Here is a 13952-nt window from a genome sequence, read left to right on the forward strand (position 1 = left end):
CACTCATTTTGCATGTTTAGGAAACGAATTTTTTATCAGTATGGAGTAATCATTGACCTTGTTTTGCAGGCTCTTGTTTTCATTTTTAGTTTGGTAGACAGGGAATGTCATTGTGCTATCTCACTTTCTCTGTAGAAACTTCTGCCTGGGTAATCTCCAGTTAAATCATAGGTAGGTAAAGGCAGTCAGAAAGAGTCTGAGCTGACTTCTGCCTTGAGTTCCCGAGCGGGGAAGGATCCACACTTGTGAAGTGTGAGAGGCTGCTAAAGTCTCCCTTGCTCATAACAAGTTTGTTTAAACAAAGTTTCCGCTACCCTAATTTAGCCTATTTAGTGTGAATATTTTACTTGTGTGTGTTGAGTGCTGTGTTTATGTGGCTGCACACTGTAATACCTGGCTGCATGCAGTGGGACTTGTCAGCACAAGCCCAAAGGCAGGGCAGGCTTAGCACTGGAACTGCAGCTGCTATCCAGCCAGTATTGTGAGGTGGAAGTTTGAAACTCTTGGTGAGAGTAGGTCAGTGTTGTACAACTTAAATATTCATCACTCCTTGCTGTCCACATGGTACACCTTCCCTGGAACTCCGGTGACACAGAGCTGTGCCAGAAAGAAACCAGCATCAAACAAACAAACACACAAATGGGGTTGGTTGCTGTTGAGGCTTACTGATAGCATACAGACACATGCACATGTGTGCGCTCTTCACCTACAGAATTAAGGAAGGGCTGTGTCTTGTGCAGCCCCTATATAGACAGATTTAAGTGGAACTAGTGTAAAAAGAGCCTTCTGGGGTTGGTATCTTGGTAAGGTCATGATCTTAAAGTGGAAATCAAGTTTCTAGTATCCTGTCCCTCCTGTCATTTTTTGTGCAGGAGCTGTGTTTCCCACCTTATGCCAGTGCAGGCCACAGTCACTACAGTTGCTGCTGAGCAGGCAGGAGCCTCAGCAGTTTTTCTTCCTCAAGATCACCCTTTCTACAGAGATTAATTTTTGGCAGGCTGTACAAGGAAAAGATTGGGTCACTGAGACAGTTCTGGGGAAACCAGAGTGCAGGGGAGCCGAGGGAAATTAGGGAGACTAATTTAACAAAAGGAGAGGAACATTTCCAGGACGGGCGAGAGAGGAAGAAATCAAAAGTGAAACTAATAGTGCCAAAAGGGGTGGTCCTTCAAACTGCTGTATGAGAGGAGAAGCCATTATCTATTTGTCACAGCGCATATCACGGCATGCTGGGTCTTTCAGACTGCAACTGAAGTCTTGGTTCAGGTAAAACACAGAAGAAATGATGGAGGGAAATAGATGCTGAGACTTGAAATGACATGGAGACAAACATTTTGGACCTGAAGATGAAAGAGTACTTGGGGTGTTCCTCTGTGCTGCTCCCAGCCTTTGGATGATGGCACAATTCCTGCCACTGAAACAAGGTTTTCTGATCTGTTACGAGAGCGTGTCTTTTGGAAGGAATTTGTACGCCTCATTCTGTCAAAGGGTATGTTATAATTTTGAGTTTGTAAAGATAGATAGATTGAAATCAATGAATGGCTGTTTTCACTGCAAAATTTTAACAATTTTGGCTCTCCTAATTCTCTCTTCATAATGCTGCCTTGAGAGTCTTTCGAGAGTCTGGTAGCCATACTGAGCGCTGTTCTGTTTCCTGCTGCGTGGAAGATACCAGCAACTTGCATGCTGGGAACCTCTTCATCGAAGGCTGAGTTCTTTACTTCAAAGAGAGTGAAGATGTAAAAAGTTAATTATTGTTCAAATTCTCCTCTAAAAGGGGTAGTATATTACATAAATAATTTCTGAAAAATGCTTAGTTGTTGAGTTCCCTGTATTTACTGAGTGCTACTGCTGAATTTGGTGCTAATAGTTAACTTGTTTTAATTTAAGAAATACCTTCCTGATAAAAATAAGCTAGGGTGAGTTGGGGAGGGACTTTGGAGAAAGGGGGTAAGATCTGGTGACACAGCAGGACAGTGGGACTGAGATATTCTAAATGAAAAGACATAATTGATTCAGCCATCTTGCACCGTCCTTGTATGTATGAGAGCAAAAGAGCTGAGCTGTGCTCTTTGCTAGAAAGCACTAGGTATGCTGCTTAGTGTGTTGCCTTAAAAACAAAACCTGATTACTTTCATGGCTTGTTTACCATTTTTTTTCTCACAAGTTCTGTAATAATCAGTTCTCTGAAAATCAAAGTGTGAAATCTTCTGCTTTATTAACATTTTATTCCATTGTAACATACTTCCTGTAAGTCATGTGACAATACTGTATCATATAAAAGGCAGTACCTTTCCTGGAACTTTAGAGACTGGCTGTCTCACTTTTTTCAGGATTGTTCTGGCACTCCTCCAGCCTGTCCTCCCATGTAAGTGATGTAAAACTATTATTATTATTACTATTATTATTATTATTAATTTTACTTGTTGTATCAGTTGTGTCTTTTAAGTTAGTAAACTGGGAGAAAAACGGCAGTTAAATATTGTTTTAATTGTGCTCCCTGTAATTACAGACAGGCTTAAATGTAGCATATAGGTGGCACATCTCTTCTAACTGCAATAATTTGATGGATTTGAAACTTACAGCCTTTGAGAAATAAAATGAAAATTCCCTTTACAAGAAAGATTTGCTTTTATTAGCAATATCCCTTGTATCTTAAATGAAAGACATTATTTATGTGAGACATAACTTCATAACTAGCTACCAAGAAAATATTATTCTTTCCTGTGGGGTTATAGAAATATAAAGTCAGGTAATCACTGAATTGTGAGGTTAAGCATGCTACTGGTTTATATGGGCTGAATTATATGGATTGTTGCCTGTTTAAAAGTTTGGTTTTAATGGATTTAAAGAAAACAGTATTTTGCGGCAGAACATGAATTGTATGTGCTGTGTCACAACACAATTTGCTGTTTTATCAGTTTGTTTGAAATGCAAAGGTTTGAGATTCAGTTGTACATTAACTCTTGCTAATCAACAGAATGCTGACCAAGAAGGGCATGCCACAAAAAGCTCCTTTGCTGTAGAGTGGTCCTTGGAGGAGAGCAGAATACAAATGTCTGCTAATTATTGTTACCAGTTAGTCAGCTGGGCTACCTTGGCATATTGGTATTGAAACATTTGCAGTAGCAGTAAGTAAAATGGATTACAGTATTCCAGTAGAACTTCCAGTAGGAAGTTTTCTTTTGTCTGTTGACTTTTTGGTCTCAAACATTCTGAGTATTGCTACAGGAAAGGCGTGATCAGAGGAGAAGGTCCTGTGGCAGTGGCCAGCACTGTGCTGAGCCAATTCCCTGCTCCGCCCTGAGACTCGTACTCCGTTCCCCCAGCCCAGCTCACTTCCTGTGAGCTGTTGCACACATGAACAAAATGCACAAGTCTAATTTAGATAATGGGCATGCACTAGGTTAACTATAGCAGGGCATGGATAGGGCACACACCCCCTCCCCCCTATTTTCCCTGTCTTTTCTCTGTCTGTCTTTCTCCATCTCCAGACTATCCATGAGGCAGCATCAACACAGGATCTAAGGACTGGTGATATGCTTTCCTTTCTTCCTTTTCTTGGCTTGCACAGCTATAATGTTTTACCCCATATTCCATTTTGAAGTTTGTTGTGGGAGGGGGGAGCTTGTGGAGATTTTTGTGGCTTGTGAGACAGCACCTTTTGTTGAATGTTGTGGCTTGTGAGCCAGCACCTTTTGAGGCATTTGTTGTGGGAGTTGTGAAGTGTACTGTGCAAAATTAAGGGCTTGTTAGCCTCCACTCTTGTGGAAGTGTATTGTATAAATACAGCCTGACAAGAATTTATAACAAACACCAAAGTTTCCATGGGTCATCACATCAGCAGAAGCAGGTCCTTTAAGTGTCATTTGGAAGGCTTGCACTTGGTATTTTCTAACTTTCTCTTGTGCTCAAAAGTTGAATCCATAAGCCAAGTTTAATATTTCTAAAGCTGATGGAGAAAGTGGAGGAGAAGGGAAGTGCTATTTCATGCTCAGCAAAACAAAGATAGTTTGATAGGAATTCTGACCTTTTTAAAAGGGTTGACATGATCTGTATTTGCTTTTAATACTACAAATTAATTGAGAGCTGGGAACTGAGTTTTACTTGATGCAGATAAACCAAAACAGGAAGAGGTGCTTTGGGTATGCTGACCAGAAGCAGTAAAAAAAAAAAAGGAGAAGCCGGATAGCTTAGAATAGCTATACTCATGTGGACTCTTAACGTGTTACGATGTAAAACCTTTGTTGTGGTGTAAAATTTGGCAGTCTCATTTATTACATAGTCTATACTTCAGATGGGCAAGTGGCTGTTTCTCCCAAATGGTATCAAACTTCAAAAAAACCCAAACCCAAACAAAACCAGCAGCAGCCTGCCAAGATTGTACATCCTGTACATTGGTACTTCCCACTGTCTAGACACACCATAGGAGGCAAGAATGATCTTTCTGAGAAATTACCATTTCTCTGGTAATGTCACTTAGTACAGAGGTTTTAATATTCTTTGTCAAGTCCAGAGAACTGAAAGAGTTAAGCATCAAAGCTATGGTAGCAAGACAGCCTGTCTCTATTGAAGTACTTCTGATAGCATGTGTTTATTTTGGGCTATTCTACATGATGTGATACCTCTTACATAAATCATGTTGATGCACTAGTCTTACTGACACATGAAATCAACTGCTGTTTGTGTTTAGATCCAAATCCTGATGTGAAATGAGTAGAGACTTCCGCAAACTGCTTTTTGAAGTTTCTGAGGCTTTGGTCACAGATGAACTGTCAGCTCTTAAGTTCCTCAGCCTGGAACATGTTCCCAGGAGGAAGCTGGAAGCCATCCAGGAGCCCAAGGCCTTCTTCGAAGTGCTGCAGGAGAAAGACATGATCGGAGTGGGGAACCTGTCCCTCCTGAAGGAGCTGCTCTACCGCATCGGTCGGATCGACCTCCTGACTGCCCACCTGGGCTCCAGCCGGGAGGAGATGGAGAGAGAGCTGCAGCTCCCGGGCAGGGCACAGGTGTCAGCTTACAGGTAAACAGAAGCATGCAGAATGCATGTGTAACTCCATTTATTACACACAAATTCCTGCCATTGTGTTTTACATTTTGCAGTTCAAGTGTTTAATTGTGGTGTTTACTTCTTATAGCTTTCTTGAAGGTCTCTCTTGTAGATGCTAAAAGGGCTGGCAGAGAGATTTTCCTATTTTTTACAGCCACCTGTGGAAAGTCTCCTTTCTCACGCTAACTGGCTGGGAAAATGGTTTAAGGTTTTGTAAACTATACTGCAGGTGCAGGCTGTTTGTGTCTTTGTTTTCCACACTGGGAAAAATATTTTGGAAATGGGTGTTACGCCATTCAGCCAATCGCTCTGGGAGGCAGATGGTCAAGCACCCAATGGTGTTACGCCACTCTTGTGAACAAAGCTATATAAGCTGATTTATATAATTAAATACAGCCACTTCTGGCCTTTGAGCCCGAGCCTGGACTGTGTCGTTCTTGGTACAACAGTGACACTCTCTGTTCTTTATTGTCAGGCAACTGCTATATGGAATTGCAGAGGACTTGACTCCAGAAGATGTCAGAAGTGTGAAGTTCCTGCTCCAAAAACAATTACCAAAGAACAAGCTCCAGGAAAATGCTGTATGAAAAGTGATCTTGAGAAGTTTTTTGCAAGGCTAGTTCAGAGTCCTCTAGTTCTTGTAAGAAGGGAGGAAAGAGCTTTCTCTGCAGTCTGCAGTCACGAAAATCTGATTTGAGAGAATTGTGATGTTAGCTGCTGTGTGAAAGAATGGACCCTTATTTTTTTCATTGTCTCTCTGTCTTTTTTGCTCTTCTGATTCTATTTTCTCTCCACCACCTGTTCCCTTAATCTTGTCTTCTTGCAAAATCCATCACACTCTTCCTTTAATCTTTGCTTGGCATTTATAAGACAAATGTTTTTATAAGACGTGCTATACCTAAGAAGAGCGACGTTTGCTAAAGAAAAAACAATGTTTTGGAGATAGAAAATTGAGTTCTAATGTAGTTCAACCACATATTTTTGTGTGTCAATGGGTAAATTTTCTTCTTTATTGTAATGAACATATTGTTAACTTTCCCCCAAAAGTATTAAGAAGTTGGGTGAGTGAGTTTAATATTTGTAAGTAATGAGCAGTGTTATAAAAATGCTTGGTATTATTAAGGACTTTCCTTAAAAGTCCTATTTGTATTGTGGCACCTACAGGAAAATTAGCAGATTTACCTCCAACTTGGTGGACAATTGAGCTTTAATAAACAAAATTAGTGCTGAACAGCCTTTCTGTAATAGAAAATGCGAAATGGCATAGCTAAAGGACTTAACATCACTTCATCAGAACACAAAGCACAACAGGATGTCATGTTATCCTCATCAGTGCTTTCTACTGCTGAAACAGAGCAGGATAGCCTAGTTATAGGCAGTTTCTAATTGTCCTGCTTTAACCTTAGTGATGATGTGTTTATTCAGTTGCATTGCATCTTGACCCTTGCTTTAATGAGGTTTGGAGGAAGAAGTAATTGGTCTTTAGCTGGTCACTCTCTGGGAATGAGGATGTTGTCTTCTGCCCTGTTGCAGAGGTGCCTGATACTGCAGTTATCAAAGGTCACTGGATGAGTTTGGGTTATGTGTTTTTGTTTTACCAGTCAATGTTGCAGGTCTTTCTGGAAATGGAAATAAATGGGATAATTAAAGAAGATAACCTGACAATGCTGAAAGATATATTACAGGGATTTAGAGCTGACTTAAAGAAAAAAATTGATGCCTATGAAGAAAAAAGAAAAGGTAAATTTATTTCATTTGCTGTTTAAGAACAGAGCTGGGGTCTTTTGTGGTCTTTATGGCTCCATCCTTGGCAGCTTAGAAGTCCAGCAATAAGAGAGAGACTTGATGGTGATGCCTTGATTTGGCATCTGTGGTATCCTAGGATAGGCAGAACGGCTCTGGAGAACTGTGGTTTCTGAAGTTTTCTGCTACTTCATATCCCATCATGGATTCTTGTATCTATCCTTGAAATATGTTCTGTGCCTTGTAAATGGTCTTCTTCTCCCTTCTTTTTGGCTTAAATGCAATTTATCTGTTCAGGAAAAAGTGCAGTGCTGGTTTTGGATCAGCACAACCTCCAAGTCACTGTAAGAGACTGGAAGTGACAGCTGACTTGGGGAAACTTGTGTTGGGAGGTTGTCAGCATTATCTTCTGTTAGCCAGCCCCTTTGCTCTCAGTCAAAGGAAAGTCCCTGAAAACCAGGCACTTGGCTAAAAGTGTAGCTTTCTGTAACCAGATGGGAAATTTCAAGGACTTCAGTATATCTGTGCTATTGGAGCTGAGGTGGTGCCTTCTGGCACCACAGCTGGGTGTTTCTTTGGGAAACAGGATTTCTCAGTCAGCAACAACTTTTTTCTGAATGACTCAGGACGTGTGTTCCTCAGATACATTTATACAGCCCATGCAGTACCCTGCAGAGCTACCAGCTAGTTTCCCCTCTGTATCTTTGTGCTGCTGACCTCTGCTGGTGTCTCTAAAAGAGCAGAAGATAATTGCCAAGGCAGGCTAGTGTAACCACGTCCTGTGATAAGGGAGTGGCTTTCCAGTAGTACTGTTATTATTTTGTCCTCTTGATAAGTAGGAAAAAAGCATGTTGTGTAGATCTTGTTGCCCTGACAATTAAATTTCATTTAAACACATTTTTGTAACTTGTAAAATGGGTATTGTGATTTTGTTTCCTTGGTTAGGGTCATGGATTTGACGATTTCTTCACTTTTTTTTCAGAAAGCTGTATGCAAATAAGTGCTTTGAGGAGATCTTTCATTATGCTGGTATTTTGCATCCTTGGTGCATCCACCACACAGTAAAGTTCTCTGGAGAAGAGACAGTATCCTTAGAGTAAATGGACCAGCATTTTGTACTATTGTACAAAAATGGGTCTCTTCTTTCACTTATATATCCCAGAGTGGAGATGCTGGTGAATGGCTTGCCTGGGATGACTACTCACATTCAACCTTTTATTATCTGTATCTTACTACCAGTAAAAGAGCAGAGAAGCAATGGAGCACAGCCCTGCACGGCTTCTATAATTAACCAGTAGTCTGTGAAACTGGAGCCATGTTTGGCCCAGCTCTACAAAATGCTGGTGAATCACTGGGGTGAAAACCCCCTCCACCTCACTCCTTGTTTTGGGTTTTTGAGTGGTGAAATATGCACAGTGGAAGATTTATCCTTTCAGTTCTAAAATGTTTTATCTTCTTCTTAGAAAATTATTCTAGAGAAGAAGTCCGCTATCCTGTGTCTGTGTCTGCGCATCCAGAGGAGCAAAGAGCAGAGGGGGAGGCACCACACCCGGTGAGAAATACCTCAAGATTACCCTTAAAGTATTTATCCAACTCCTGGGAGAGGGAGCATAAATTCATAACACTAAGCAGGTGAAACAGCCAAGAGGGAGGGGTTCTGGCTCTGTATATAGGCCTTGGAACAATTCCTGTTTTCCAAACAAGACCAAGCCTTCTTTGTGGTTGTCAGCAACCTTTTAAGCAAGAACTGAATGAACAGCTGAGTGAAGAAAACCAATCCTAACAGTAATGGACACTGGGCCATTAAAGTCCTGGCCAGGATACTCCCGGACAGATGGGAAGGGAACAGCAGAACCCGCTACCTCACCGGAATCGCACAAGGACCCTCAGAGGGAATGGTGGGGTGCAGGAACTTTTCCTATGCACATAAAAATTTGTGTTTCTGGATCCTTTGTCCCATGTCAAAATCATATCCTGACCGAAGAGAGAGAGAGGAACAGAGGTTCAGGGAGACAATGCAGATTCCTCTCCTCTGTAGCTAGATTGTATCCTTAGGCTTTTCCTTTCTTGTTTCTTGGCCTGTGTGATTTTTTTTGGTGCTTGGATTATGATGGACCAGCAATCTGTATATAGTGTATTTCTCTTTTGAATGTTTGGCTCTGCTTTCCTACCTGCTTTTTTTTTGTTTCTGCAGTATGGGAAAATATATAAGATGAAAAATAACCCCCATGGTTACTGTTTGATTCTTAACAACCACATTTTTAAAAATCCACGTTACAATAGAGAGGGAACATTGCAAGATGGAGGTAAGTACTTTTTAAATCCAATTACTGGTATGGGTTTTTTCTCTGATAATTCTCCAAAACAATTATCTAATCTTTGCTGTGAAGAAGAATCATGTCCATGGTACTCGTTGGCCTCCAGGGACTGGAGTGACAGTCACTGTAGCAATTGGAAATATGCCACTTCCAACATTTAGCTGATGGCTTAAAGAAGGATCTACTTTTTGTTCTAGGAAAAAAACATGGTCTTAAAAACATGGTTATATGTACAAGTAGTGAAAAAGTGATTATTATTCCACATTTCACGTTTTCGACTGCTTTTAATTCTTAGCTATTATAGAAAAGTATTTTTAAGTCCTCAAATTCTCTTTAATGCTCAAATAAATGCTCTGCAATTTTCCTTAAAGCCTGTCTTCCTGCAAGTTACTTTTAAGATAAACAAGAGCAGAAAAGTAAAATCAGATTAATGAAAGGACATGTCACAGATACTTTAACTCCATCCAGCCCATTTATAGGCTGCTTTCTTCCCAGGTACTTTCTCTCTGCCCTTACAATAATTAGCCCACCATTTGCTGAGAAGTCTTCATGGCATTTGTGAGCAGATTATTCTGACTTCCTTCTTGCTGCATTGATCATTCTCACAGAATTAGGGACCTCCTTCATTTAAAAGTGATAGAATTTGTCATTCTAAAGAGGTGCTACTTCTTTAACTTGCCAAGTGTTGTTCTTAGGCATCTGAGACCACTATGCAATGCATAGTTAAAGCTTGCTTTAACACAGTAAACTTCACTAATTTGTACTGATACAACATATAATCTAAAACCTGTTTTTGTTTTAGATAGCATGATACTTAACCCAGTTGTGTTTAAAAAAAATAAAACCAGGCAAATTAGGCATTTGGGTTTTTCTAACAGGATTTGGCAGGCTAAGAGCCAGTCAGGTGAGTTTATTGGTGGAATCTGAACACTTTGCTAATATCTGATCTACCACACAGACACTGATGTTTCAGCATCTTCCTTGTCACTGTGTATGTTTAACAAATTCCTTCTGATTTTTTTCCCCAGAGGCTGTGAAGGAGGTCTTTAAGTGGCTTCAGTTTGAGACAGTTGAGTACATGGATCTAGAAGGAAAAAAACTAAAAGACACAGTTAAAGAATACAGCAAAAAAGATCATAGAAATATGGACTGTTTTGTTTGCTTCATTTTGTCCCATGGTGAAAAAGACAAAATCAAAGGCGTTGATGATGTGTGTGTAAATATTGAAGATTTAGTCTCCTGCTTCACTGGAACTAATTGTCCTTCTCTTGCTGGCAAACCCAAGGTGTTTATCATCCAGGCTTGCCAAGGCTCTCTAGGTCATCCATCTGTTACAGTAGAACCAGACTCTTCTGGACATCTTGAGGTGGATGCTACTCCTTCGACTTCCATTCCTGATAAGGCTGATATTCTGATTGGCATGGCTACAGTGGAGGACTATTTGTCCTTCCGCAGTCGTAGGACTGGCAGTGTTTACATTCAATCCCTCTGTGAGAAGATGAAGTTGCTTTGCCCACTGTAAGTATTATTTTTAATTCTTGTACATTTGGGGTATTGCAGATGTGCATACTTAAGCATGCTGTGCTGAAACACAGTGTTTTGCAATTGTGCAGTTAAGGCTTTTCACCTGCAGGACAGTGGAGAACAGTATTTCTTTTGAAATTGGGCATTGTTAGTCTTCTACAGATGAGCCAAAGTATAACTAAAGTATATATTATAAAGCATAATTAAAGTATATAATATAAAGTATATATTCCCCTGGTTTTCCTGTGACAACCAGGGTTGTAATGCTGCAGCATTACACGTAAACAAGTGTGTATATTTGTGGTTTTGAACATTTTTTGACTGATAAATGACACCTGATGAGAGATGAATTTGTTGAGAGATTACACAGACAAAAAACCCCAGTGTTCCATAGTCATAACTTTCATTATTGCCTCCAACCCATCCCCTCATAAACTTCATTTACAAAACAGAATTTCCCTTCAGATACCACTTTCTCATGGTGTCCAGAAGAAGACATGGAGAATGTATAGGTTTGTCTCTGTTTCATCTTAGTGACCTCTTCTGGCTGTAACCAAAGCAATGCTACATGGAGGTTGCTTTTACTTCCCCAAAACACACTGAATTCTGTGGTTATTCAATGGAATGTGCAATTTCAGTGGCAATAGGGTGAGGGAAGGTACCAGCCTTCCCTGGGATACTGCTTTATTGGAGCAAACGCAGCTCACCTTCTTGGCTGAGCTGCAGTACCATGTGTTTCAATGTAAATTCTCTTCATTTTTGTTCAAGCGGCGTGGATTTCACAGCCATCCTGACAGAAGTGAACAACGAAGTGGCAGGAAAAGAATTAGAAGGATGTAAGCAGATGCCAAAGATAACATCAACACTACTGAAGCAACTGATCTTTGAAATTCCACAACGAAAAGTAGACAACTAAGAATACAGTTGGTTAGGAATGACATCTGGAATGGGCTTCGACAGGGAAGAGAATTTACATGAGAAATTATCTGGATCTACGTAGTAGCCCCAGTCCTTTAAGGAGGCATGGGACCTAAATTTTCCAACTTCCATATTGAATCAGTCTTCCCACATCTGGATCTGTAGCTGTCGGGTAAGGCTGTGGAAAACTACAGATCATCTGACTTTTTGTCCTGCAGAAGCAGTGGAGTATGTTCAGTCTAGGCTTCAAGTGAGAAAGCACTTTCAAGTACTATTGTAAGAGTTACTGAAAATGTCAGTGAAGTCCCACTTGTGTCTGAGATGTTTTAAGTCCCTGAAATCTGAAAAAAAAAGAACAGATTCAGAATGTTGGATCCATTCCCAGGCAGCATGTGTAAGGTGGTAACTGCCTTACCCAGAGGTGAATAATTGTCTGTCTTTGGAAGCTATAACTGTTCATGGAAAATAACATCCTGCTCCAGAAGGACCAAAGCCCCATGATTATGTTAGTTTGGTTGTTTTCTTCTAAATATTTGGTTTGGTTTATGTCAGTCACTTACTTGAATAAGCAGCCCAGCTGTATACGTTTTTCAATAGTAAAGGTTCTTAGTTTGTTATTTCTCAGAGCTCTCAGGGCACAGTGTCATGAATGACTGTGGAATACTGGAAGGAAGCTCTGTAATCTTGTTTCTGTAACAATAAATTCTCTTTGTTTTTATATCACCTCAGTTTGCAGTGTGTTCCTTTCTTGGGAGGGACAATCAGTATGACAAACACTTTTACCTCAGCAGAGCATTTTGCTCTTGTTGGAGTGTTTGTTGGCAGCCACCCTGAGGGGTAGCAGATTGATATCCCTTCAACAGCAGCTGAGAGATGGTAGGAAAGAATAAGTTCAGAACATGATAATGGCAGCTGATGCCAGTAAGGCCATTCAGTAACTGCTTCCTCTAGGAGAAACTTGCTGGAAGGTGGCAGCTGCTCCAGAAGTGAAGTTGTGAATCTATAGCATGTCTGTTTCTCGTATTTCTCTGTCAGAGTTCAATACACTCAAACCAAGTTCTTTCAGGTATTCTATATGAGGAGGAATTGGATATCAAATTTACTTACTTGGTATATTTGGTGTTACATGGGATTTTGATTTAGTAGGGTGAGACGACTACATAGGTGTGCTCACCATCATGACACTGGACATCCCCAGTCACGGTGGAACGTGGGTAGAAGCTAGCTCAAGCTCATTGCTCTTTTCAAAGATTAAATATTTTATCAGTTGTCCAGGTTTTATACTTTTATGTTGGATGGGGGTGAGCCATGCATCCACACCCTCCATGCTGGTCTGGCTTGCTCAGGAAGACATTATTCCTTGTTAATTGTTTTGGGGTACTTGGTGACTCACAGGTGCAAATGTCTTCTCTAAAACTAAGGTCACCCTCCAATCTCCCTGGTGTTGAGGTAAATTGGACTTTCTTTATGATCTCTTCTTCTCTGAGATGGTATGTTTTTTGTCCTTCTCCTCTGGGATATCCTCCACTGGGGGGGGGGGGGGGAACGTGGGGGGGAAGAGGGGGTCTATAGGGGATGCTAATCCGTCACATACTGTGATTAAATTGAGTTGGTATTTTGTTCTTCCTATTAAAATCCAGCCACCTTCATTAGTTAGCATTATCACTTGCTGATAAAGGCCTACTAGGAGGAAGAGACAACCCCATCAAATAAAGAACTGCAGAAAACAGCCATACTGTGAATTTATATGTAGGTCAGGCAGCAGTCAGGGAAGGAAAAAACACACTTTGAGTTTTGCAGTTCCGAGAAAAGTGTGGCTGGTAGGTTTTTGCACGGATTTGTCTCTCCCCCCACAGAGCTGACTGGTAAGAAGGAAGTTGGTTCTGCAATTTCCTGACTCTTTTTTCTCTGTAGTACAACCTAGAGAATGGTGAGGGGCAAGCACTTTTTCTCTCAGAAGGCCCTCAGCTTTGTTTTTTACTTTGCCTTTTCTTTCCTCCCAGCTCATGGCTGGGAGGCCAAATCCAGTTACAACAAACCTGGCACTTAATTCTGTTTTGTTTTCAGACAGCAGGAGCACTGCCACCACAAAATGGAGGCTGAAGTCTGGTAGGAAGGAAAAGTTGGTGAGTTCAAGTCCTGCAGACTTAAACTGAAAGCAGGCAAGATCAGAGTGATGCTATATGAAAAGGAAAACACTTAAAAGAGTTGGGGAGGACTGTTAGCTGAAGAAGAAGAAATAATATTGTCCAGTGGCATGAATCCTTGCCCAGTCACTCACATTTTGCTACTTATTCTTTCACTTTAACAGCAGTTTCACCAAGAACTCTTTATGCCCACCTCCTGTGAGAAGTCTGTCATTCTCTCCACCCAAATGGTTTTAGGATGATTTGTAAATG

At 40.7% G+C, this 13952-nt stretch overlaps 1 protein-coding gene across 3 annotated transcripts; it reads left to right on the plus strand.

Annotated features, from left to right (window-relative positions):
- The first annotated feature begins 1086 nt into the window (after positions 1-1086).
- On the plus strand, positions 1087-12276 carry LOC125328449 (caspase-8-like). Of its 3 annotated transcripts, XM_048309130.1 has the most exons (9): positions 1087-1489; positions 2334-2368; positions 4694-5023; positions 5526-5631; positions 6652-6790; positions 8257-8345; positions 8988-9099; positions 10140-10629; positions 11404-12276. In XM_048309130.1, the coding sequence occupies exons 3-9, from the start codon at positions 4713-4715 to the stop codon at positions 11549-11551; spliced, it is 1395 nt and encodes a 464-aa protein (XP_048165087.1). In that variant the 5' UTR covers positions 1087-1489; positions 2334-2368; positions 4694-4712; the 3' UTR covers positions 11552-12276. The 3 variants fall into 3 exon arrangements, with proteins under 3 accessions (XP_048165087.1, XP_048165088.1, XP_048165086.1); XM_048309131.1 differs by lacking the exon at positions 2334-2368 and having other exon boundaries at positions 1087-1266; XM_048309129.1 differs by lacking the exon at positions 2334-2368 and having other exon boundaries at positions 1088-1489.
- The last annotated feature ends 1676 nt before the right edge of the window (positions 12277-13952 follow it).

Source organism: Corvus hawaiiensis, chromosome 7 (assembly GCF_020740725.1).
Source record: "Corvus hawaiiensis isolate bCorHaw1 chromosome 7, bCorHaw1.pri.cur, whole genome shotgun sequence".
Classification (NCBI taxonomy): Eukaryota; Metazoa; Chordata; class Aves; order Passeriformes; family Corvidae; genus Corvus; species Corvus hawaiiensis.